The sequence below is a fragment of the Phyllobates terribilis genome, unplaced genomic scaffold, assembly GCF_046119375.1.
Source record: "Phyllobates terribilis strain yellow unplaced genomic scaffold, ASM4611937v1 Scaffold_7__3_contigs__length_470593459, whole genome shotgun sequence".
Taxonomy (NCBI): Eukaryota; Metazoa; Chordata; class Amphibia; order Anura; family Dendrobatidae; genus Phyllobates; species Phyllobates terribilis.
Genome location: NW_027362767.1, coordinates 137707959 through 137734495, shown reverse-complemented (window position 1 = coordinate 137734495; position 26537 = coordinate 137707959). Strand labels below are relative to the sequence as shown.

The 26537-nt window shown below is 45.3% G+C and overlaps 1 protein-coding gene across 3 annotated transcripts in view; it reads right to left on the bottom strand.

Annotated features, from left to right (window-relative positions):
• The window catches only part of NR1I3 (nuclear receptor subfamily 1 group I member 3), a 33033-nt gene extending 7280 nt beyond the window's left edge, over positions 1–25753 (bottom strand). The window contains exons 1-3 of one of the 3 annotated variants that reach the window (XM_073639276.1): positions 25594–25753; positions 8651–8898; positions 5690–5820 (exon numbers count right to left, since the gene is read on the bottom strand). In XM_073639276.1, coding sequence (XP_073495377.1) covers positions 5690–5820; positions 8651–8898 — 379 coding nt within the window. In that variant the 5' untranslated portion in view covers positions 25594–25753. Of the gene's footprint in view, positions 1–5689; positions 5821–8650; positions 8899–25080; positions 25296–25593 lie in introns of those variants that run through there. The other 2 variants (XM_073639275.1, XM_073639277.1) reach the window with 2 other exon arrangements.
• Positions 25754–26537: the final 784 nt, after the last annotated feature.

Here is a 26537-nt window from a genome sequence, read left to right as displayed (position 1 = left end):
AGTAAAATTTGGTGGAGGTTCCATCATGCTTTGGGGCTGTGTGGCCAATGCCGGCACCGGGAATCTTGTTAAAGTTGAGAGACGCATGGATTCCACTCAGTATCAGCAGATTCTTGACAATAATGTTCAAGAATCAGTGACAAAGTTGAAGTTACGCAGGGGATGGATCTTTCAGCAAGACAATGATCCAAAACACCGCTCCAAATCTACTCAGGCATTCATGCAGAGGAACAATTACAATGTTCTGGAATGGCCATCCCAGTCCCCAGACCTGAATATCATTGAACATCTGTGGGATCATTTGAAGAGGGCTGTCCATGATCGGCGACCATCAAACTTAACTGAACTGGAATTGTTTTGTAAAGAGGAATGGTCAAAAATACCTTCATCCAGGATCCAGGAACTCATTAAAAGCTACAGGAAGCGACTAGAGGCTGTTATTTTTGCAAAAGGAGGATCTACTAAATATTAATGTCACTTTTCTGGTGAGGTGCCCATACTTATGCACCTGTCAAATTTTGTTTGAATGCAGATTGCACATTTTCTGTTAGTACAATAAACCTCATTTCAAGGCAGAAACATTACTGTGTCCAACAGTTATTACATATATCAAACTGAAATAGCTGTTGCAAAAACACCAATTTTTATAAAACATTAAGCTTAAGATTAATAGGGGTGCCCAAACTTTTTCATATAACTGTATTTTTTGATCTTCTTATGTTGGTATTGCTTTATATTATTGATTTATTTTCTTTATTTTGTTATTTTTGTAATTCTTCTTGTTTTTTCCCTACCTTATAATAATTATTATTGTTGTATATTGTTAATAATTTATATATTTCCATTGCTATTTTATTTCATATATTAATATTCGTAGTAGCAAAAAAATGTATTGCTACTATTGATAATCGTTGTTTATAATTATTGTTATCATTATTTAGAATATTTTTGGTATATCATTTTCAATATATATATATATATATATATATATATATATATATATATATATATATATATACATACACTGCTCAAAAAAATAAAGGGAACACTTAAACAACACAATGTAACTCCAAGTCAATAACACTTCTGTGAAATCTACCTGTCCAGTTATGAAGCAACACTGATTGTGAATCAATTTCTCCTGCTGTTGTGCAAATGGAACAGTAGGAGCACTGCCAGAGCCCTGCAAAATGACCTCCAGCAGGCCACAAATGTGCATGTGTCTGCACAAACGGTTAGAAACCGACTCCATGAGGCTGGTATGAGGGCCCGACGTCCACAGATGGGGGTTGTGCTCACAGCCCAACACCGTGCAGGACGCTTGGCATTTGCCACAGAACACCCGGATTGGCAAAGTCGCCACTGGCGCCCTGTGCTCTTCACAGATGAAAGCAGGTTCACACTGAGCACATGTGACAGAGTCTGGAGACGCCGTGGAGAGCGATCTGCTGCCTGCAATATCCTTCAGCATGACCGCTTTGGCAGTGGGTCAGTAATGGTGTGGGGTGGCATTTCTTTGGAGGGCCGCACAGCCCTCCATGTGCTCGCCAGAGGTAGCCTGACTGTCATTAGGTACCGAGATGAGATCCTCAGACCCCTTGTGAGACCATATCCTGGTGCAGTTGGCCCTGGGTTCCTCCTAATGCAGGACAATGCCAGACCTCATATGGCTGGAGTGTGTCAGCAGTTCCTGCAAGATGAAAGCATTGAAGCTATGGACTGGCCCGCCCGTTCCCCAGACCTGAATCCGATTGAGCACATCTGGGACATCATGTCTCGCTCCATCCACCAACGTCACGTTGCACCACAGACTGTCCAGGAGTTGGCGGATGCTTTAGTCCAGGTCTGGGAGGAGATCCCACAGGAGACCATCCGCAACCTCATCAGGAGCATGCTCAGGCGTTGTAGGGAGGTCATACAGGCACGTGGAGGCCACACACAATACTCAGCCTCATCAGGAGCATGCCCAGGCGTTGTAGGGAGGTCATACAGGCACGTGGAGGCCACACACAATACTCAGCCTCATCAGGAGCATGCCCAGGCGTTGTAGGGAGGTCATACAGGCACGTGGAGGCCACACACAATACTCAGCCTCATCAGGAGCATGCCCAGGCGTTGGAGGGAGGTCATACAGGCACGTGGAGACCACACACAATACTCAGCCTCATCAGGAGCATGCCCAGGCGTTGTAGGGAGGTCATACAGGCACGTGGAGGCCACACACAATACTCAGCCTCATCAGGAGCATGCCCAGGTGTTGTAGGGAGGTCATACAGGCACGTGGAGGCCACACACAATACTCAGCCTCATCAGGAGCATGCCCAGGTGTTGTAGGGAGGTCATACAGGCACGTGGAGGCCACACACAATACTGAGCCTCATTTTGACTTGTTTTAACGACATTACATCAAAGTTGGATCAGCCTGTAGTGTGTTTTTCCACTTTAATTTTGGGGGTGACTCCAAATCCAGGCCTCCATTGGTTAATAAATGTGATTTCCATTGATGATTTTTGTGTGATTTTGTTGTCAGCACATTCAACTTTGTACAGAACAAAGTATTCAATGAGAATATTTCATTCATTCAGATCTAGGATGTGTTATTTCAGTGTTCCCTTTATTTTTTTGAGCAGTGTATATATATATATATATACAGTTGAAACCAGAAGTTTCCATCCACTATATAAAAAGACACACATGAATGTTTTTCTCAATATCTGACATGAAATCAGAATAAACCTTTCCCGGTTTAGGTCAATTAGGATTACCATAATTTTTAATATTTGCAAAATGCCAGAATAATGAGAGAGAGAGAATGTTTTAAGGCATTTTCATTATTATTTCGTTATTTGTTAAATATTAATCTATTGTTTTATTTTTTTTTTTCTATTTTTATATATTTTTCATTCCTAGTAGTATTAATATTAGCAATATAAAATATGATTTTTTTTTTTATTTATTTTGCCTCTACTATATAGTTATTTCAGATTATTTTCTTCTATCATATTCCTATTTTCATTATTTTTATTTTTTATCTTTTATATTATTTTATACTTATTATATACAGTACAGACCAAAAGTTTGGATACACCTTCTCATTTAAAGATTTTTCTGTATTTTCATGACTATGAAAATTGTACATTCACACTGAAGGCATCAAAACTATGAATTAACACATGTGGAATTATATACTTAACAAAAAAGTGTAAAACAACTGAAAATATGTCTTATATTCTAGGTTCTTCAAAGTAGCCACCTTTTGCTTTGATGACTGCTTTGCACACTCTTGGCATTCTCTTGATGAGCTTCAAGAGGTAGTCACCGGAAATGGTCTTCCAACAATCTTGAAGGAGTTCCCACAGATGCTTAGCACTTGTTGGCCCTTTTGCCTTCACTCTGCGGTCCAGCTCACCCCAAACCATCTCGATTGGGGTCAGGTCTGGTGACTGTGTAGGCCAGGTCATCTGGCGTAGCACCCCATCACTCTCCTTCTTGGTCAAATAGCCCTTACACAGCCTGGAGGTGTGTTTGGGGTCATTGTCCTGTTGAAAAATAAATGATGGTCCAACTAAACGCAAACCGGATGGAATAGTATGCCGCTGCAAGATGCTGTGGTAGCCATGCTGGTTCAGTATGCCTTCAATTTTGAATAAATCCCCAACAGTGTCACCAGCAAAGCACCCCCACACCATCACACCTCCTCCTCCATGCTTCACGGTGGGAACCAGGCATGTAGAGTCCATCCGTTCACCTTTTCTGCATCGCACAAAGACACGGTGGTTGGAACCAAAGTTCTCAAATTTGGACTCATCAGACCAAAGCACAGATTTCCACTGGTCTAATGTCCATTCCTTGTGTTCTTTAGCCCAAACAAGTCTCTTCTGCTTGTTGCCTGTCCTTAGCAGTGGTTTCCTAGCAGCTATTTTACCATGAAGGCCTGCTGCACAAAGTCTCCTCTTAACAGTTGTTGTAGAGATGTGTCTGCTGCTAGAACTCTGTGTGGCACTGACCTGGTCTCTAATCTGAGCTGCTGTTAACCTGCGATTTCTGAGGCTGGTGACTCGGATAAACTTATCCTCAGAAGCAGAGGTGACTCTTGGTCTTCCTTTCCTGGGGCGGTCCTCAGGTGAGCCAGTTTCTTTGTAGCGCTTGATGGTTTTTGCAACTGCACTTGGGGACACTTTCAAAGTTTGCCCAATTTTTCGGACTGACTGATCTTCATTTCTTAAAGTAATGATGGCCACTCGTTTTTCTTTACTTAGCTGCTTTTTTCTTGCCATAATACAAATTCTAACAGTCTATTCAGTAGGACTATCAGCTGTGTATCCACCTGACTTCTGCACAACACAACTGATGGTCCCAACCCCATTTATAAGGCAAGAAATCCCCTTATTAAACCTGACAGGGCACACCTGTGAAGTGAAAACCATTTCCGGTGACTACCTCTTGAAGCTCATCAAGAGAATGCCAAGAGTGTGCAAAGCAGTCATCAAAGCAAAAGGTGGCTACTTTGAAGAACCTAGAATATAAGACATATTTTCAGTTGTTTCACACTTTTTTGTTAAGTATATAATTCCACATGTGGTAATTCATAGTTTTGATGCCTTCAGTGTGAATGTACAATTTTCATAGTCATGAAAATACAGAAAAATCTTTAAATGAGAAGGTGTGTCCAAACTTTTGGTCTGTACGGTATGTTTATTAATCATGATATATTTTACGATTATTGTTTATTTTTATATTATTAATTTTCTATTTGTTATTGTGTTATATTATTCATTCTTTTATATTTAGTTTATATTATTTTATTAATATAGTTTAATACTTTATAATGTTTTCTATTATTATTTTATATTCTCATTATTTATTTGTTATTACTATAATTATTTTAGCTTTTTCTGATGATTTTGCCCTGTTCCTGTCTTTTCCTCCCCACCGCCCGTCTCCCCCTTGGTGGTGTGTGACACCGTTCAGGCCGCGTTGACCCCTCTCTATAAATGCTGTAATGGTTATATAACGGCTCCAGGCCGGGACGTGTCCTGGGATAAACCCTCCGTTTAATAATTCACACATTTGCTCACTGAGCCGGGATTTTGTGTGCGCGCCAGGAGCAGAATCCCATAATACTGTTATAATGGTGCTGGGGGCCCCGTCCCCTCCGCCTCCTCGTCTCCCCCGGGGGGCGCAGCGCTCTGGATAATGTTTATTGAAATAAGATGAAAGGAATAAATGGCGGCGGGCGGGGGAGGGGGCTATTTATAGATCTGTCCCTGTGGCCATGACTCCTCCGCCCCAGTGCGGATTATACCGCAGAGCGCGCCCATTGTCAGGGCCAGGGGGGCACCGCTCAGATGGCATCGCTCCCCCCTCCGTGTGGGCAGTGGAATGGCTGCAAACACAGAGCTATACAGCAAAAATCCAAAATTGCTTCTCCCCCTCCAGTGATTGTGGTGCTTGTGCTTGTTACCTCCCCGGTAGCACAGGTGTTGGCTCGGGGCCCCTCACCCAGGGCCAGTAGAGTTGTACTATCTTCTGGCAGTTAGGAGGGAGCCATGTTTGTAGAGACTTGGCGGAGGTGAGGATGGGGGTCGTGGGGTCGGTGACCTTTGCCCTCCACATTTAGTAATTGCTTCTGAAGCTTCCTTAGACTACAAGTCAGTGTAGGAGAGGCAGATGGGGCCGGTGAACTTACTGTCTCTCCTCATGCCCACCTCCAGGCATTTCTGCAGCCGGCAGGCTTGGCACCGTCTCCGCTTGGCTCTTGTGACCGGGCAGGAGCGGGTAAACGGGCAGGTGAAGGTCAAACCTTTAGTCATGGAGCGCCTGAGGGGATCATGGGGGAAACAAGCAGAACGTGCGAAATCAAGTCTACCGTCATATATAATATATAGTGATATACTGTGATCTGCCACAGTGCAACATATCGTACCGTAATCTACCACACTGCAATATACTGTATCATAATGTACTGTAATGTACCGTAATCTACCACACCGCAATATACTGTACCATAATGTACTGTAACATACCGTAATCTACCACACCGCAATATACTGTACCTTAATCTACCACACCGCAATATACTGTACCATAATGTACTGTAACATACCATAATCTACCACACCGGCATATACTGTACCGTAATCTACCACACCGCAATATACTGTACCATAATGTACTGTAACATACCGTAATCTACCACACCGCAATATACTGTACCGTAATCTACCACACCGTAATATACTGTAATATACCGTAATCTACCACACTGCAATATACTGTACTGAAATATACTGTAATGTACCATAATCTACCACATTAATACTGTACCGTAATACTGTAATGTACCATAATCTACCACACCGCAATATACTGTACCGTAATCTACCACACCGCAATATACTGTAATATACCGTAATCTACCACACCGCAATATACTGTACCGTAATATACCGTAATCTACCACACCGCAATATACTGTGCCATAATATACTGTAATATACCGTTATCTACCACACTGCAATATGCGGTACTGTAATATACTGTTATATACCGTAATCTACTACACTGCAATCTAATGTACCGTAATAAACCGTAATCTACCACACTGCAATATACTGTGCCATAATATACTGTAATATACCGTTATCTACCACACTGCAATATACGGTACCGTAATATACTGTTATATACCGTAATCTACCACACTGCAATCTACTGTACCGTAATATACTGTAATATACCGTAATCTACCACACTAATACTGTACTGTAATATACTGTAATGTACTGTGCTCTATCACACTGCAATATACTGTACCATAATATACTGTAATATACCGTAATCTACCACACTGTAATATATTGTACTATAATACTATTATACCGTAATCTACCACACTAATATACTGTACCGTAACATTGTAATCTACCACACTTTAATATACTGTAATGGAATATACTGTATTCTACTACACTAATATACTGTACCATAATCTACCACACTAATACTGTACCTTAATATACTGTAATATACCATAATCTACCACACTAATATACTATACTGTAATATACTATTATACCATAATCTACCACACTGTAATATACTGTACCATAATCTACCACACTAATATACTGTACCGTAATATACCGTAATATACCGTAATCTACCACACTGTAATGTACTGTAATATACCGTAATCTACCAAACTAATATACTGTACCATAATATACTATTATACTGTAATCTACCACACTGTAATATACTGTACTGTAATATACCATATTCTACCACACTAATATACTGTACCATAATCTACCACATTAATATATTGTACCATAATATACTGTAATATACCGTAATCTACCACATTGTATTATACTGTACTGTAATATGCCATAATCTACCACACTATAATATACTGTACCATAATATACCGTAACCTACCACACTGTAATATACCGTACCATAATCTACCACACTAATATACTGTACCATAATATATTATAATCTACCACACTGTAGTATACTGTACCGTAATATAATGTACTGTAATATACCGTAATCTGCCACTGTAATATACTGTACTGTAATATACCATAATCTACCACACAATAATATACTGTTCCTTAATATACCGTAATCTACAACACTAATATACTGTACGGTAATATACTATTATACTGTAATCGACCACATTGTAATATACTGTACTGTAATCTACCACACTGTAATATACTGTACTCTAGTATACTATTATACCATAATCTACCACACTGTAATGTAATGTACCATAAAATACCGTAATCTACCACACTAATATACTGTACCATAATATACCGTAATCTACCACACTAATATACTGCACCGCAATATATCACACTGTAATATACTGTACCGTTATATACCGTAACCTACCACACTAATATACTGCACCGCAATATACCACACTGTAATATACTGCACCATAATATACTATATTATTTTGTAATCTGTCATAATGTCATATACTATACCTTAATATACTATAATATACCATCCCGACACCGTGATGTACAGTAATCTACCACAATGTAATATACTGTAATGTAACATACTATATTATACCATAATTTACCAAAATGCAATATACTGTACCGTAATATACTATAATACACTGTAATACACCATACCGTAATATACTATGATGTACCACAATGTAATATACTGTACCTTAATATACTATATTATACTGTAATCTGCCACAATGTAATATACTGTACCTTAATATACTATAATATACCGTAATCTGCCACAATGTAATATTCTGTATCGTACTATACTATAATATACCGTAATCTATCATCACATAAAATCCGCCCAGCACTACAGCCCCCAATGAGCAATGTTCCTCAGCTTCATCAGGGTCCTTAATGGCGATTCACTGAAATTTCTATGCCCCAAATCAAGCATTTAAGCCCCTCCCTCATGACTCCACCTTTAGTCAAGGTAGTCTAAACCTCGCCTCTTTTTGGTTCAGTTCACAGAATTATCCTGGTAAAGTCAGGACTGTTGTCAGCTCCGTAGTCATAGAGGAGCCAGAGCGGACTCCTAGGAAGATGGCGGCGCTCCTCTCCGGGAGGGGATAGACCTGAGATGTGGCCGGAGCGTTTACCTGAAGAATCCCTTACAGCCCTCGCAGGTCAGGACGTGGAAGTGGTAGCCATTGGCCTTATCCCCGCACACGGAGCACAGCTTCTCCTCAGCGTCGGGGTCATTGTCCTCACACTCGGGGGTCTTCAGGCTCAGAGCAGACGCCCCCATGGACCCACAGCTGCTGTTACTGTCCTCTTCATACACCGGGAACATGGCCGGGCTCCACTCTGCCCGGATAACGGAGGCCGTCTGCTCCTGGGAATTCATCTACAAGAATCCGACCCAAATATTAGTATATAATGGCAGCCGAATCCCACAATCCCCTCCTTATACTGCAGCACCAGATCCTCATCTCCACTGCTGACAACCGCCTGTGCACCATGTGTGAGAGGTTGTCAGCCTTGAGATTATCACGAGCCACAAATGGTGATAAAGAGACAGGAAAAGGCCTATACTCCATATACACGTGATCTGCCGGATTATCAGACACTTATAGGGACCTGTATGTAATAATCTGGACACTGCTGGTTGCGCTGTGTCTGGATTATTGGATTTTTCCGGTGATGTGTAAATCATGAATGATGAATGCGGAGTCTGGCAGCGGGTGATGACGGTGCACGGGGCGGCCGTCCAGAACATTACTTCCAAAGCTCATGTAATATTTACACCCCGATCTCCACCTGGAGGGACAGGAAAGTTCTCCACCATTTCTGGGTCATTGTGTATTTAACTCTGTAGCTCCTGGACGGATACACTAAGTCAATAGACTTCTTATAAGATCTTAAAGAGGGTCTCCGATGTTAGAAACCCCTATTCACTCTCAGTGGAGTGACGGACCCTAATGTCATCAGTGGGACTCTACTGCTAAGGGTAGTGTAGACCCCATTATTAAAGCACAGGCCCTTATGGTATGGTGTGACGCTATATTATGGCACAAGCCCCTATAGTATGCTGTATACACCTATATTATAGCACAGCCCCCCAAGAGTATGGTGTGACCCTACTGTGTATTGTAGCACAGGCCCCTATAGTATGGTTTGTACCCCTATATGATGGCTCGGTCCCCTATAGTATTGCGGGTACCCCTACAGTCATGGCCGAAAGTGTTGGCACCCTTGAAATTGTTCCAGAAAATGAAGTATTTCTCCCAGAAAATTATTGCAATTACACATGTTTTGTTATGCACATGTTTGTTTCCACAGTGCGCAACATAATCAAGAAGTTTACAACCCATGGCACTGTAGCTAATCTCCCTGGACGTGGACGGCAGAGAAAAATTGATGAACGGTTTCAACGTAGGATAGTCTAGCTGGTGGATAAGCAGCCCCAATCAAGTTCCAAAGAATTTCAAGCTATCCTGCATGTTCAGAGTGCATACTTGTCAGCGCGAACTATTCTTCCACATTTGAATGAAATGAAATGTTATGGCAGGAGACCCAGGAGGACCCCACTGCTGACAGAGGTGAAAAAAGCTAGACTGCAGTTTGCTAAAATGTACATGAGTAAGCCAAAATCCTTCTAGGAAAGTCTCTTGTGGACAGTTGAGACCAAGATAGAGCTTTTTGGTAAAGCACATCATTCTACTGGTTACCAAAAATGGAATGAGGCCTACAAAGAAAAGAACACCGTACCTACAGTCAAATATGGTGGAGGTTCAAAGATGTATTGGGGTTGTTTTGCTGTCTCTGGTACTGGGTGCCTTGACTGTGTGTACGGTATCAGGAAATCTGAAGATTATTAAAGGATTTTGGGTCACAATGTAGTGCCCAGTGTTAGAAAGCTGAGTTTACATCCTAGGTCATGGGTCTTCCAGCAGGACAATGACCCCAAATATACTTCAAGAAGCACTCAGAAATGAATGGAAACAAAGCTCTGGAGAGTTCTGAAGTGGTCAGAAAAGAGTCCGAATCTAAATCCCATTGAACACCTGTGGAAAGATCTTAAAATTGCTGTTGGGAGAAGGCGCCTTCACATATGAGAGACCTGGAGCAGTGTGCAAAAGAAGAGTGGTCCAGGATTCCAGCTGAGAAGTGTAAGAAGCTTGTTGATGGTTATAGGAAGCGATTGATTGGTTGCACACCCTTTGGAATAAATAACTGAAATTATTAAGTTGAGGGTGCCAACAATTTTGTCCGGCCCATTTTTGGGGTTTTGTGTGAATGATGTCCAAATTGTCTTTTGTTTTCTCTTTTTTTTTCGTTGTTCTAATGCACACAAAGGAAGTTAACGTGTGTAACAAAACATGTAAATGCAATAAAAAAAAATTTTTTGAGAAATAATTAATTTTTGGAAACAATTTCAAGGGTGCCAACACTTTCGGTCATGACTATAGAGCAGGCCCCTATAGTATGGTGTGTTCCCCTATATGATAGTGCAGGCCCCTATAGTATTTGTGTGTTCCCCTATATGATAGCGCAGGCCCCTATAGTATTGTGTGTTCCCCTATATGATAGTGCAGGTCCCTATAGTATTTGTGTGTTCCCCTATATGATAGCGCAGGCCCCTATAGTATGGCGTGTACCCCTATATGATAGTGCAGACCCCTATATGATAGCATAGGCCCCTATAGTATGGTGTGTTCCCCTATATGAGAGTGCAGGCCCCTATAGTATTTGTGTATACTCCTATATATCGCAGGCCCCTATAGTATGGCGTGTACCCCTATATGATAGCGCAGGCCCCTATACTATGGCATATACCCTATATGATAGCGTAGGCCCCTATAGTATGGTGTGTTGCCCTATATGATAGCGCAGGCCCCTATAGTATGGTGTGTTGCCCTATATGATAGCGCAGGCCCCTATAGTATGATGTGTACCCCTATATGATAGTGCAGGGCCCTATAGTATGTATGGCGTGTTCCTCTATATGATAGCACAGGCCCCTATAGTATTTGTGTGTACTCCTATATATCGCAGGCCCCTATAGTATGGAGTGTACCCCTATATGATAGCGCAGGCCTCTATACTATGGCATGTAACTCTATATGATAGCGCAAACCCCTATAGTTGGCGTGTACCCCTATATGATAGCGCAGGCCCCTATAGTATGGCGTGTACCCTGTATGATAGTGCAGGCCCCTATAGTATGGAGTGTTCCCCTATATGATAGCGCAAACCCCTATAGTATGGCGTGTAATTCTATATGATAGCGCAGACCCCTATAGTATGGCGTGTACCGCTATCTGATAGCGCAGGCCCCTATAGTATGGCATGTACCCTGTATGATAGTGCAGACCCCTATAGTATGGCATGTACCCCTATCTGATAGCGCATACCGCAAGCCCCTATAGTATGGCGTGTACCCTGTATGATAGTGCAGGACCCTATAGTATGGTGTGTACCCCTATCTGATAGCGCAGACTCCTATAGTTCACATGTACCCCTATCTGATAGTGCAGGCCCCTATAGTATGGCGTGTACCCTGTATGATAGTGCAGGCCCCTATAGTATGGAGTGTTCCCCTATATGATAGCGCAAGCCCCTATAGTATGGCGTGTAATTCTATTTAATAGCGCAGACCCCTATAGTATGGCGTGTACCCCTATCTGATAGCGCAGGCCCCTATAGTATGGCATTTACCCTGTATGATAGTGCAGGCCCCTATAGTATGGCATGTACCCCTATCTGATAGCGCATACCGCAAGCCCCTATAGTATGGCGTGTACCCTGTATGATAGTGCAGGCCCCTATAGTATGGTGTGTTGCCCTATATGATAGTGCAGGCCCCTATAGTATGGTGTGTTGCCCTATATGATAGCGCAGGCCCCTATAGTATGATGTGTACCCCTATATGATAGTGCAGGGCCCTATAGTATGTATGGCGTGTTCCTCTATATGATAGCACAGGCCCCTATAGTATTTGTGTGTACTCCTATATATCGCAGGCCCCTATAGTATGGAGTGTACCCCTATATGATAGCGCAGGCCTCTATACTATGGCGTGTAACTCTATATGATAGCGCAAACCCCTATAGTTGGCGTGTACCCCTATATGATAGCGCAGGCCCCTATAGTATGGCGTGTACCCTGTATGATAGTGCAGGCCCCTATAGTATGGAGTGTTCCCCTATATGATAGCGCAAACCCCTATAGTATGGCGTGTAATTCTATATGATAGCGCAGACCCCTATAGTATGGCGTGTACCGCTATCTGATAGCGCAGGCCCCTATAGTATGGCATGTACCCTGTATGATAGTGCAGACCCCTATAGTATGGCATGTACCCCTATCTGATAGCGCATACCGCAAGCCCCTATAGTATGGCGTGTACCCTGTATGATAGTGCAGGACCCTATAGTATGGTGTGTACCCCTATCTGATAGCGCAGACTCCTATAGTATGGCGTGTACCCTGTATGATAGCACAGGCCCCTATAGTATTTGTGTGTACTCCTATATATCGCAGGCCCCTATAGTATGGAGTGTACCCCTATATGATAGCGCAGGACTCTATACTATGGCGTGTACCCCTATATGATAGCGCAGGCCCCTATAGTATGGTGTGTTGCCCTATATGATAGTACAGGCCCCTATAGTATGGCGTGTTCCCCTATATGATAGCGCAGGCCACTACAATATGGAGTGTTCCCCTATGTGATAGCGCAGGCCCCTATACTATGGCGCGTAACTATATGATAGCGCAAACCCCTATAGTTGGCGTGTACCCCTATCTGATAGCGCAGGCCCCTATAGTATGGCGTGTACCATGTATGATAGTACAGGCCCCTATAGTATGGTGTGTACCCCTATCTGATAGCGCAGACTCCTATAGTTCACATGTACCCCTATCTGATAGTGCAGGCCCCTATAGTATGGTGTGTACCCTGTATGATAGTGCAGGCCCCTATAGCATGGAGTGTTCCCCTATATGATAGCGCAAACCCCTATAGTATGGCGTGTAATTCTATATGATAGCGCAGACCCCTATAGTATGGCGTGTACCCCTATCTGATAGCGCAGGCCCCTATAGTATGGCATTTACCCTGTATGATAGTGCAGGCCCCTATAGTATGGCATGTACCCCTATCTGATAGCGCATACCGCAAGCCCCTATAGTATGGCATGTACCCTGTATGATAGTGCAGGCCCCTATAGTATGGCATGTACCCCTATATGATAGCGCAGGCCCATAAAGTATGGCATGTTCCCCTATCTGATAGCGCACTCTGCTATAATATGGCGTGTTACACTATAGGATAGCGCAGGCCCCCATATTATGGCATGTACCCCTATATGATAGCACAGGCCCCTATAGTATGGCGTGTAACCCTATATAATAGCGCAGACCCCTATAGTATGGCGTGTTCCCCTATATGATAGCGCAGGCCTTATAGTATGACGTGTACCCCTATCCGATAGATCAGGCCCCTATAGTACTTCTATATAATACTTCTATCTAATAGCGCTGGCCGCTACAGTATGGCGTGTACCCCTATATGATAGCTCAGGCCCCTATAGTATGGCGTGTTCCCCTATTTGATAGCACTGGCTACTATAGTATGTTGTTACCCTATAGGATAGCGCAGGCCCTCATAGTATGGCGTGTATCCCTATATGATAGCGCAGACCCCTATAGTATGGCGTGTACCCCTATACGATAGCACAGGCCCCATACTATGGTGTGTTCCCTTATATGATATCGCAGGCCTTATAGTAAAATGAAAGCTGAGATCTGATTGGTTGCTTTGGACAACATAGACCATAGATATTTGTGGCCCAGCGAGTAGCAGAGGCCTCTGTGTGCCTGTACCTTATCAGATAGCCCCTTATAGACATAGCACATAGGATATATATTGACGTAGGTAGACGGCTGGGTGTGTAATGCTGCCCCGTCACGTCTGGAGGCAGCCACCGCAAGCAGCAACCATGTACTTGTACCCGGCGCCAATTATGTGCCGCTTATTATACGGGGTGAAATCACAGACTGAGAACTGTGGTGTGAAAGTGGCGAGGAATAGCAGATCTGTGAGTGTAAGGAGATCGTCCCGAACGCTTAGACAAACCCGTCCTTACTATTAAATAGATATTATTGATTTAGGAGGCCTGTGGGGTCTAGCACAGTTGTCGGTCACGGTCTGCTGACCACACACCACGCCCTCCATATTGTCTGTCACCTGCGTGTTTACAGACTCGTAGTGAATACCAGAAAACCGGATCCTCCGCATTCACCGCAGAAATCTCCCAGGCCCTTGTGCACAGTTACTTAAAATGGAAAAGATTAGCGCACGATCCGGGTCACAGCACGATCACTGGTCACATGAGCAATCCACCCCGAGGAGTAGACATTGAGAAATGTGTGTGAGTATACATATATATGCAGCGGGTGAAATAAGTCACCAATTTTCTAAGTAAATATATTTCTAAAAGTGCTATTGCCAGATGTCGGTAAGAACCCATCCAATCCATGCAGTCAAAGAAATCAAACCATTGCTGTCCATAAATTAAGTTGTGTGTAATGAGAAATGACACAGGGGAAAAGTATTGAACACATGAAGAAAGAGAGGTGCAAATAGCCCTGGAAAGTCATGACACCAGCTGAAATCTATCAGTAATTAGAAAGCAGTCCTTCCTCCTGGTGAGAAATATCAACTGATGGCCTATAAAAAGGTGTCTCATGAAACATCTCATAATAAGCAAAACCAGTGAACTGTCTCAAGACCTTTGCAACCTTATTGTTGGAAAATATAATGATGGCATTGGTTACAGAAGGATTTCTAAACTACTGAAGGCTCCAGTGAGCTCTGTTGGGGTCATAATCTGAAAGTGGAAAGAACACTATTAAACCATAAGCCAGCCACGACCAGGTGCTCCCCGCAAAATTGCAGACAGAGGAGTGAAAAGATTTATCAGAAGAGTTGTCCAAGAGCCAAGGACCACCTGTGGAGAGCTACAGAAAGACCTGGAATCAGCAGGTAAACTATAAGTAATGCACTCAACCTCCATGGCCTGTATGCACGCTCACCACGCAAGACTCCATTGCTGAAAAAAGGCATGTTCAAGCACGTTTAAAGTTTGCTCAACATTTAGACAAGCCTGTGAAATACTGGGAGAATATAGTCTGGTCAGATGAGACCCAAATTGAACTACTTTGATGCTTGGAGGCCGAAAGGCACTGCATATCACCCCAAAATCACCATACCAACAGTGAAGTTTGGAGGTGGGAACATCTTGTAATCGGCAGCGGAAATTTCCACAGCATGGGCATAGCACATGCGGATTATCATTGGGGACCATGGGAGACGTATTACCAAGCATTTTTTAAGCGTTTTCGCTGCGGAAATTCCGCGGCGAAAACACTTGAAAAATGCATTGTGGGCACGCAGCCTTAAGCACAAAATCTGTATATTAGTTTTTATTTCTATCTATTGGGAACATTGCACACTGTTTTGTAATTCAAAACATGAGGAGACATGATATAATTTTTAACTACTTTACAGAAAATAACAAAAAATTAACATTGTTCTGTTCTAAAAATTAGTGTCTGCATTTGTCTTTAGAAACTCACAATATGTACTCTCTTCTTTTTTTTTCAGGATTTTACATTCCTGTGAATCACTAACCTAATATTTAGCTGTATACCCACAGTTTTTTAGAACTGCTTCACACCTATGTTGCATAGAGTCAACCAACTTCTACCACCTGTCAGCTGTTATTTCAGCCCAGGATGCAATAACTACATTCCACAATTTTTTGGTATTTGTTGGCTTTGCCTCAGAAATGGCATTTTTGATGTCACCCCACAAGTGTTCTATCGGATTAAGGTCCGGGGCTTGGGCTGGCCACTCCATAACCTCAATTTTGTTGGACTGGAACCAAGATTTTGCTCATTTCGGATGTTTTTAGGGTCTTTGTCTTGTTGAAGCACCCATTTCAAGGGCATATCCTCTTCAGCGTAAGGCAACATGACCTCTTCAAGTATTTTAATATATGCAAACTGGTCCATGATCCCTGGTATGCGGTAAATAGGTCTGTCACCATAGTAAGAGAAACATGCCCATATCATGATGCTTGCACCACCATGCTTCACTGTCTTCAGAGAGTACTGTGGCTTGAATGCAGAGTTTGGGGGTCATCTGATGAACTGTCTGCCGCCCTTGGAACCAAAAAAAACAATTTTGCTTTCATCAGTACACAAAATGTTTCTCCATTTCTCTTTAGGCCAGTTGATGTGTTCTTTTGCAAATTGCATCCGCTTCAGTACTTGTCTTTTGTTTAACAGTGGGACTTTGCAGGGACTTCTTGCTAAGAGATTAGCTTCAGACAGGCGTCTTCTAACTGTCACAGTACTCACAGGTAACGCGAGACTGTCTGTGATCATCCTGGAGCTGATCATTGGCTGAGCCTTTGACTTTCTGGTTATTCTTCCATCCATTCGAAGTGTAGTCTTCCGTTGTCTTCCGTTTTCTTCCACGTCTCTCTGGTTTTTGTAACATACCTGGCGGCGTCCTTGCATAGTGGTCCATCTCCCACTGTGCAAGAGCGCGCACTTGATCTCCAGTCCAGGGTGTCTTTCTGGCTTCCCTCCATGCTGTCTGTTTGCTTCTGTGTCTGCTGCTTAAGGGCGGCGCCCGATCACTTCCTGCTTTTTGTACCTGCTGCAGGCACACCCCTTGTGCGTCCTCAGCCTATTGCTGTCTATCACCTGGTATTTAAACCAGCTGCCCCAATTAACTGATGCCTGAGCATCTTGCCCTGTCAGTTGGCTTTTGTCTCTGACATGCCAGGTCCTGTCTATGTTACCAGTCTTGCAGTATCTGTTTCCATGTCTGTACTGTGTCCTATCTGTGTACCTTAACCTGCAGTCTGTACTCGTTCCTTGCCTGTTCGTTCCGCCTTCCTGGAGGCTGTATTTCCAGGCCAGTCTGAACACGCTCCTTGCCTGTTCGTCCCGCCTCTCTGGGGGCCGTATTCCCAGACCCGCTCCTGTATCCCGCTGCAGTGTCGGTCTCCTCCGTACACTCAGTTCCAGTCTGAACTCTCTCCTATCTTTTACCTGTTTTTTCTCTATGTCCGTTCCTTTCCTTTTTCTGCAGAGTCTGTACTCGTACCTAACTCCTGCTCATTGTCACTGTACTTCCGTTTGTGAGTTTGTGGTCCACTCGCTACTTCTCTGCAAGTACCCTGTGGGTATCTGGTTCTGCCTTTCTCTTCTAGTCTGTTCTGTGTGAACAGAGCCTTGTCCACCGCGTCTGCGGTTTTCGCTTTGCTCAGCTCTGTCCACCGCATCTGCGGTTTTCGCTTTGCTCAGCTCTGTCCACCGCGTCTGCGGTTTTCGCTTTGCTCAGCTCTGTCCACCGCGTCTGCGGTTTTCGCTTTGCTCAGCTCTGTCCACTGCGTCTGCGGTTTTCGCTTTGCTCAGCTCTGTCCACTGCGTCTGCGGTTTTCGCTTTGCTCAGCTCTGTCCACCGCGTCTGCGGTTTTCGCTTTGCTCAGCTCTGTCCACCGCGTCTGCGGTTTTCGCTTTGCTCAACTCTGTCCACCGCGTCTGCGGTTTTCGCTTTGCTCAGCTCTGTCCGCCGCGTCTGCGGTTTTCGCTTTGCTCAGCTCTGTCCACCGCGTCTGCGGTTTTCGCTTTGCTCAGCTCTGTCCGCCACGTCTGCGGTTTTCGCTTTGCTTAGCTCTGTCCACCGCGTCTGCGGTTTCGCTTTGCTCGGCCCTGTCCACCGCGTCTGCGGTTTCGCTTTGCTCGGCCCTGTCCACCGCGTCTGCGGTTTCGAATTTGTCTCCCAGTCTGTACTGGACCCTACCCAGCCTGCGCTCTAGTCTGCCTGTCTCTGTATTCCCCGGTGTGGGTCAACAGCCGTGTCCGGAGTCTGACCTGGAGTAGACCCTGGTTCGTCTGCTCGGTTCCTCCCTGGTGCACTAGCGTCGTATGCCGTCGTGCGACCTTGGTCGGATCGGGCAGATACTTAGTTACGCCCCTCCAGGCACTCTCCGGTTCATGGCACAGTGGAATCACTACATAAACACGCACACGCCAGTCAGTCCGGGCGTGTGCATTACAGCATGCTCAGGCCATGGTTCCCGTTGAGCCCCACGGCCTTCGCTCTCTGAGACTTTTTTCCAGCGAATACGTGCATTAAAAATAAAAAATTTTTTTTTTCTCTAGCTGAGTTCCAGGCGAATTCCGCACCCGTCCAGATGGATCTATCAGCTCTCGTTCCTGCGGATCCGCCACGTTACTATGGGGATCCAAGACAGAGTCGTGCTTTTGTGGAGCAATGCATGCTACACTTCAAGGCTTACCCTCTCTATTTTCCTTCCGATTGGGCTAAAGTGGCCTTTATGATTGACTACCTAGCGGGTGATGCCTTGAAATGGGTCACCCTCCTATGGGAAGCATGGGATCCTGTCGTCCTTGACCTGCAGGCCTTCCTGGTGGCCTTTCGTATGGTCTTCGAGGACCCTAACCCTGAAGCCCCTGCTGAAGCTTCACTTCCCAATATCCCGGAGCAGCCCCGACGGGTAATGTGTGTGGGTAGCGCACTAGTCCTCCTGCCCGAAGAGACTACTGCCCACCCAGAATCCAGACAGGATGACTACGCTCTCCGGAATACTTCTCACGATCTCAAGAGGCAGTCCAGACGTGTTAGGCGTAGAGGCAAGCCGTCACGCCAGGGTCTGTTCTCCCAAAGACCTCCTGATTCCAACCTTGAGGTTCTTGCTGAAGCTTCATTTCCCGGTATCCCGGAGCAGCCCCGACGGGTAATGTGCGTGGGTAGCGCACCTGTTCTCCTGCCTGAAGAGACTACTGCCTACCCAGAATCAACACAGGAGGACTTCCTGCATCCGGTATCTGATGCTTCACCCACTTTAACCGGTGAGCCTGTCCAAGGGTACTCTGAAGCAGTGATTACCTCCGAGTCTGTGCATCTCTGCTACCTGGCGGAGGACCCCCTGTTGCCTCCTGAATCCTCCGGGATACCACCTGATGACAAATGGAGAGAGACTTCCCTACACCCGGTACCCGATACTTCGTCCGCTCCGTCCTGTGAGCCTGACAATGGGTACCTCAAAGCGGTAGTTAATCCCGAGTCTCTATACCCCTCCGACCAGGCGGAGGACCTCCAGTTGTCTCCAGAGCCCTACGGGTTGCTACCTGGTAGCGAATGGACAGAGCCTTCCCTATACTCTGTACCTGATACTTCGTACAGTGAGTCCGACCTAGTGTACTCCGAAGCAGAGGTTATCCCCGAGTCTCTACACCCCTCCGACCAGGCGGAGGACCTCCAGTTGTCTCCTGAACCCTTCGGGGTGCTACCTAATAGCGAATGGACAGAGACTCTCCTATACTCGGTACCTGATACCTCGTTTGCTTCGTCCAGTGAGTCCAACCTAGTGTACTCCGAAGCAGAGGTTACTCCCGAGTCTCTACACCTCTCCGATTGGGCGGAGGACCTCCAGTTGTCTCCAGAACCCTTTGGGGTGCTACTTGGTAGCGAATGGACAGAGCCTTCCTTATACTCTGTACCTGATACCTCGCCCACTTCGTCCAGTGAGTCCGACCTAGTGTACTCCGAAGCAGAGGTTATCCCCGAGTCTCTACACCCCTCCGACCAGGCGGAGGACCTCCAGGAGTCTCCTGAACCCTTCGGGGTGCTACCTGATAGCGAATGGACAGAGACTCTCTTATACTCGGTACTTGATACCTCGGCCGCTTCTTCCAGTGAGTCCGACCTAGTGTACTCCGAAGCAGAGGTTATCCCCGAGTCTCTATACCCCTCCGACCAGGCGGAGGAGCTCCAGTTGTCTCCTGAACCCTTCGGGGTGCTACCTGATAACGAATGGACAGGTACTCTCCTATACTCAGTACCTGATACCTCGCCCGCTTCATCCAGCAAGTCCGACCAAGTGTACTCTGAAGCAGAGGTTACCACCGAGTCTCTACACCCCTCCGACCAGGCGGAGGACCTCCAGTTGTCTCTTGAACCCTTCGGGGTGCTACCTGATAACGAATGGACAGGTACTCTTCTATATTCGGTACCTGATACCTCGCCCGCTTCATCCAGCGAGTCCGACCTAGTGTACTCCGAAGCAGAGGTTACCCCCGAGTCTCTGCACTATTCCGACCCGGCGGAGGACCCCCAGTTGTTTTCTGAATCCTCCTGGGTACCACCAGATAACAAGGTAACAGGGACTTTTCTACACCTTGTACCTGATACCTCGCCCATTTCATCCTGTGAGTTTGACAAGATGTACCCCGAAGCAGAGGTTACCCCCGAGTCTCTGCACTCCTCCAACCCGGCGGAGGACTTCCAGTTGTCTCCTGAACCCTCTGATGACCAGGTGCTACCTGATAATAAGTGGAGAGAGACTTCCTTGTGTGCTGTTCCTGGTACTCCACCCGTTTCGTCTGTTGCTGAGGATGGCTGGATAGGAGGTAGCATCCTAGCTACCCAGATGAGACCAGTTTCTCCAGTGGACAGTGGAAGTGATCTCCTTGAAGTAAAGGATTGGCCCTCGAATTCCCTGCGGAACATTCTGGCAGGCCTGAAGAAGAGGGGGCGTAAGGGGGGGGGTACTGTAACATACCTGGCGGCGTCCTTGCATAGTGGTCCATCTCCCACTGTGCAAGAGCGCGCACTTGATCTCCAGTCCAGGGTGTCTCTCTGGCTTCCCTCCATGCTGTCTGTTTGCTTCTGTGTCTGCTGCTTAAGGGCGGCGCCCGATCACTTCCTGCTTTTTGTACCTGCTGCAGGCACACCCCTTGTGCGTCCTCAGCCTATTGCTGTCTATCACCTGGTATTTAAACCAGCTGCCCCAATTAACTGATGCCTGAGCATCTTTCCCTGTCAGTTGGCTTTTGTCTCTGACATGCCAGGTCCTGTCTATGTTACCAGTCTTGCAGTATCTGTTTCCATGTCTGTACTGTATCCTATCTGTGTACCTTAACCTGCAGTCTGTACTCGTTCCTTGCCTGTTCGTTCCGCCTTCCTGGAGGCTGTATTTCCAGGCCAGTCTGAACACGCTCCTTGCCTGTTCGTCCCGCCTCTCTGGGGGCCGTATTCCCAGACCCGCTCCTGTATCCCGCTGCAGTGTCGGTCTCCTCCGTACACTCAGTTCCAGTCTGAAGTCTCTCCTATCTTTTACCTGTTTTTTCTCTATGTTCGTTCCTTTCCTTTTTCTGCAGAGTCTGTACTCGTACCTAACTCCTGCTCATTGTCACTGTACTTCCGTTTGTGAGTTTGTGGTCCACTCGCTACTTCTCTGCAAGTACCCTGTGGGTATCTGGTTCTGCCTTTCTCTTCTAGTCTGTTCTGTGTGAACAGAGCCTTGTCCACCGCGTCTGCGGTTTTCGCTTTGCTCAGCTCTGTCCACCGCGTCTGCGGTTTTCGCTTTGCCCAGCTCTGTCCACCGCGTCTGCGGTTTTCGCTTTGCTCAGCTCTGTCCACCGCGTCTGCGGTTTTCGCTTTGCTCAGCTCTGTCCACTGTGTCTGCGGTTTTCGCTTTGCTCAGCTCTGTCCACCGCGTCTGCGGTTTTCGCTTTGCTCAGCTCTGTCCACCGCGTCTGCGGTTTTTGCTTTGCTCTGCTCTGTCCACCGCGTCTGCGGTTTTCGCTTTGCTTAGCTCTGTCCACCGCGTCTGCGGTTTCGCTTTGCTCGGCCCTGTCCACCGCGTCTGCGGTTTCGCTTTGCTCGGCCCTGTCCACCGCGTCTGCGGTTTCGAATTTGTCTCCCAGTCTGTACTGGACCCTACCCAGCCTGCGCTCTAGTCTGCCTGTCTCTGTATTCCCCGGTGTGGGTCAACAGCCGTGTCCGGAGTCTGACCTGGAGTAGACCCTGGTTCCTCTGCTCGGTTCCTCCCTGGTGCACTGGCGTCGTATGCCGTCGTGCGACCTTGGTCGGATCGGGCAGATACTTAGTCACTCTCCGGTTCATGGCACAGTGGAATCACTACATAAACACGCACACGCCAGTCAGTCCGGGCGTGTGCATTACAGTTTTGCTTTCCATTTAAAGCATTGAAGATCATTTTAGCTGAACAGCCTATCATTGTCTGCACTTCTTTATAAGTTTTGCCCTCTCCAGTCAACTTTTTAATCAAAGTACGCTGTTCTTCTGAACAATGTCTCCAGCGACCCATATTTCTCAGGCTTTCAAGGAGAAATGCATGTACAACATGTGCTGGCTTCACCCTTAAATACGGGCCACCTGATTCTCAGCTGTTTCTTCACAGAATGATTGACCTCACTAATTGAACTCCACACTGCTATTATATTGAACACACCCCGTACAATTAATTATTCAAATACACATACTCAAAAACATAAACACATGCAGATCATGAATGCGGAGTCTGGTGGATTTCTTAGAATCTACTGCACCAACTGGTAAATTGTTTGACATGTGGTAATATAATTTATACCAAAAACATTGATTAATCTGGTTAGTCATATTGGACTGCTATTATTCTGAACACTACTGTAGATGGTAGAGCCGGAAGAATGGCCTGTGTTTACAGAACAAAAAATCCATAATTAAGTGTAAGCAGCTCAGTAATTACTGCACATCCAATCACCACACAATCTATTCATTATGTAACCCGACTTCTAACTCCGAATATTACCCAACAACCCGAGAATTACTGCAGCCAGCACAAGTTATGTGTAGTTACAGTGGGTACAGAAAGTATTCAGACCCCTTTAAATTTTTCACTCTTTGTTTCATTGAAGTCATTTGGTAAATTCTAAAAAGTTCATTTTTTTCTCATTAAAGTGCACTCTGCACCCCATCTTGACTGAAAAAAAAAAATATAGAAATTTTTGCAAATTTATTAAAAAAGAAAAACTGAAATATCACATGGTCATAAGTATTCAGACCCTTTGCTCCGTATTGAGTAGAAGCATCCTTTTGAGCTAGTACAGCCATGAGTCTTCTTGGGAATGATGCAACAAGTTTTTCACACCTGGATTTGGGGATCATCTGCCATTCTTCCTTGCAGATTCTCTCCAGTTCCGTCAGGTTGGATGGTGAACGTTGGAGGACAGCCATTTTCAGGTCTCTCCAGAGATGCTCAATTGGGTTTAGGTCAGGGCTCTGGCTGGGCCAGTCAAGAATGGTCACAGAGTTGTTCTGAAGCCACTCCTTTGTTGTTTTAGCTGTGTGCTTAGGGTCATTGTCTTGTTGGAAGGTGAACCTTCGGCCAAGTCTGAAGTCCAGAGCACTCTGGTAGAGGTTTTCATCCAGGATATCTCTGTACTTGGCCGCATTCATGTTTCCTTCAATTGCAACCAGTCGTCCAGTCCCTGCCGCTGAAAAACACCCCCATAGCACGATGCTGCCACCACCATGTTTCACTGTTGGGATTGTATTGGGCAGGTGATGAGCAGTGGCTGGTTTTCTCCACACATACCGCTTAGAATTATCACCAAAAAGTTCTATCTTTGTCTCATCAGACCAGAGAATCTTATTTCTCATAGTCTGGGAGTCCTTCATGTGTTTTTGAGCAAACTCTATGCAGGCTTTCATATGTCTTGCACTGAGAAGAGGCTTCCGTCTGCCCACTCTGCCATAAAGGTCCGACTGGTGGAGGGCTGCAGTGATAGTTGACTTTGTGGAACTTTCTCCCATCTCCCTACTGCATCTCTGGTGCTCAGCCACAGTGATCTTGGGGTTCTTCTTTACCTCTCTCACCAAGGCTCTTCCCCCACGATTGCTCAGTTTGGCTGGACGGCCAGGTCTAGGAAGACTTCTGGTGGTCCCAAACTTCTTCCATTTAAGGATTATGGAGGCCACTGTGCTCTTAGGAACCTTGAGTAATGCAGAAATTCTTTTGTAACCTTGGCCAGATCTGTGCCTTGCCACAGTTCTGTCTCTGAGCTCCTTGGGCAGTTCCTTTGAGCTCATGATTCTCATTTGGTCTGACATGCAGTGTGAGCTGTGAGGTCTTATATATACAGGTGTGTGCCTTTCCAAATCAAGTCCTATCAGTTTATTTAAACACAGCTGAACTCCAATGAAGGAGTAGAACCATCTCATGGAGGATCACAAGGAAATGGACAGCATGTGACTTAAATATGAGTGTCTGAGCAAAGGGTCTGAATACTTATGACCATGTGATATTTCAGTTTTTCTTTTTTAGTAAATTTGCAAAAATGTCTACTTTTCTGGGGGGTTTTCAGTCAAGATGGGGTGCAGAGTGTACTTTAATGAGAAAAAAAATTAGCTTTTTAGAATTTACCAAAGAGTGAAAAATTTAAAGGGGTCTGAATACTTTCCGTACCCACTGTATAATGATATATTACAGCGGTGACATCACCGCTCCTCACATATATTGATATATTACAGCAGTGACATCACCTCTCCTCACATATAATGATATATTACAGCATAAAGGAGTGTGTACATCTTAGGATACAAGATGGTCAGTCTATAAATATAACTTGGAGCAATGATCTGTCAGGTTATAAGGGAACATGGTGACCAGGTAACAGATTATATAGAACTCACCAGAGCGGAGAAGGATCACATGTCTCCGGCCAGGACATCTACCCCCTGAGTGCCAGTGGCATGACGGCTCCAGGCCTGGCGACCAGATCTGCGCTACCAAGCCACAAAACTGTTTGCATCTGAGAAACGGAATTTGAACTTTGCCCATTGTTAAAGGTAGAGACAGATATCGACGGAGGGTGGATATGACATGGCGGCCATTACTACAGCTGGAAGGGACACAGTTAAAGGGGACAGGTCATCCGATTAATAATATAATGCTTAACCAGAAGTCCAGGAACGCAGCGCTCTCACCCTAATCAATCTGCAGCCAACTGTCACAGGAGTGGCGAAATAATGGGTCACTGAAATCTAAACCATGCTGTCATATATAAATAATACTGCCATACATTGCCGAACACCACCACCTTACGAATAATGTTCCATCGGTAATATCCAAACTGAAGGAGAATCCCGGCACGGACTCAAATGATACTGATATCTGTCTATAACCGCAGGCACCCCAGAAATTACCTGTGTGCTGCGGGAGACGAGTCCACAACCAGCCCTGTACGTCACCCCATATAGTGGCCTGAACTTGCAGAAACATCAGTGTTAGGTAAAAACACTCAGGGAAAATACCCACAATGCCCAGGGAATGAAGTCAGACCTGCCCGTCCTGTCAGTACAGAACAACCTGTACCTGTGCCCCCTCCTCCCTCCCTGCTGCTGCTTGGTAAACAGCGCACATCAGCAGCACCTGCACAGCCCCGCACCTCGGGAGTGCCACAACCACTGCTGACAGCATGTCCTGATAACCCCAGCACCATCTGACAACCCCAGCATGATCTGACAACTCCACCATGCCTTGACAATACCAGCACCATCTGACAACTCCACCACGTCCTGACAACACCAGCATCATCTGACAACTCCACCACGCCTTAACAAACCCAGCACGATCTGACAAACCCTGCACGATTTGATAACCCCAGCACCATCTGACAACTCCATCATATTCTGACAACACTAGCATAATCTAACAACATACAGCTAGCGGTCATGTAAAAGGAATAAATAGATATTCTATTTAATCTGTGGTGTTACATAGGACTGCAGGTGACACATACTACATTATCTGTACTCAGAGAGTTATCACTGTAAGGCTAAGTGCCCACGATGCAGATTTGAAGCAGAAATTTCCTGAGCGTTTTTATCTCTGACAGAAAAAAAGGAAGTGGTTTTTACATGCGTTTTTTACATGCTTTTTTTTAAGCGTTTTTGAGCATCAATGAATGATTTTTGGAGCTAAATAAAGTTGGTGGGACATTTCTTAAGCCCTTGGATTACCATAAGAACTGGGGTGAGTATATTAGTTCATTTAAATGATTAAAGAATGGGTCTGTTGTATTTCAAATAAAGTGTTTACACTGTGTCTGTGTGTTTCTTTACTTTGTTTGGTCATGAAAAGGTCTGAT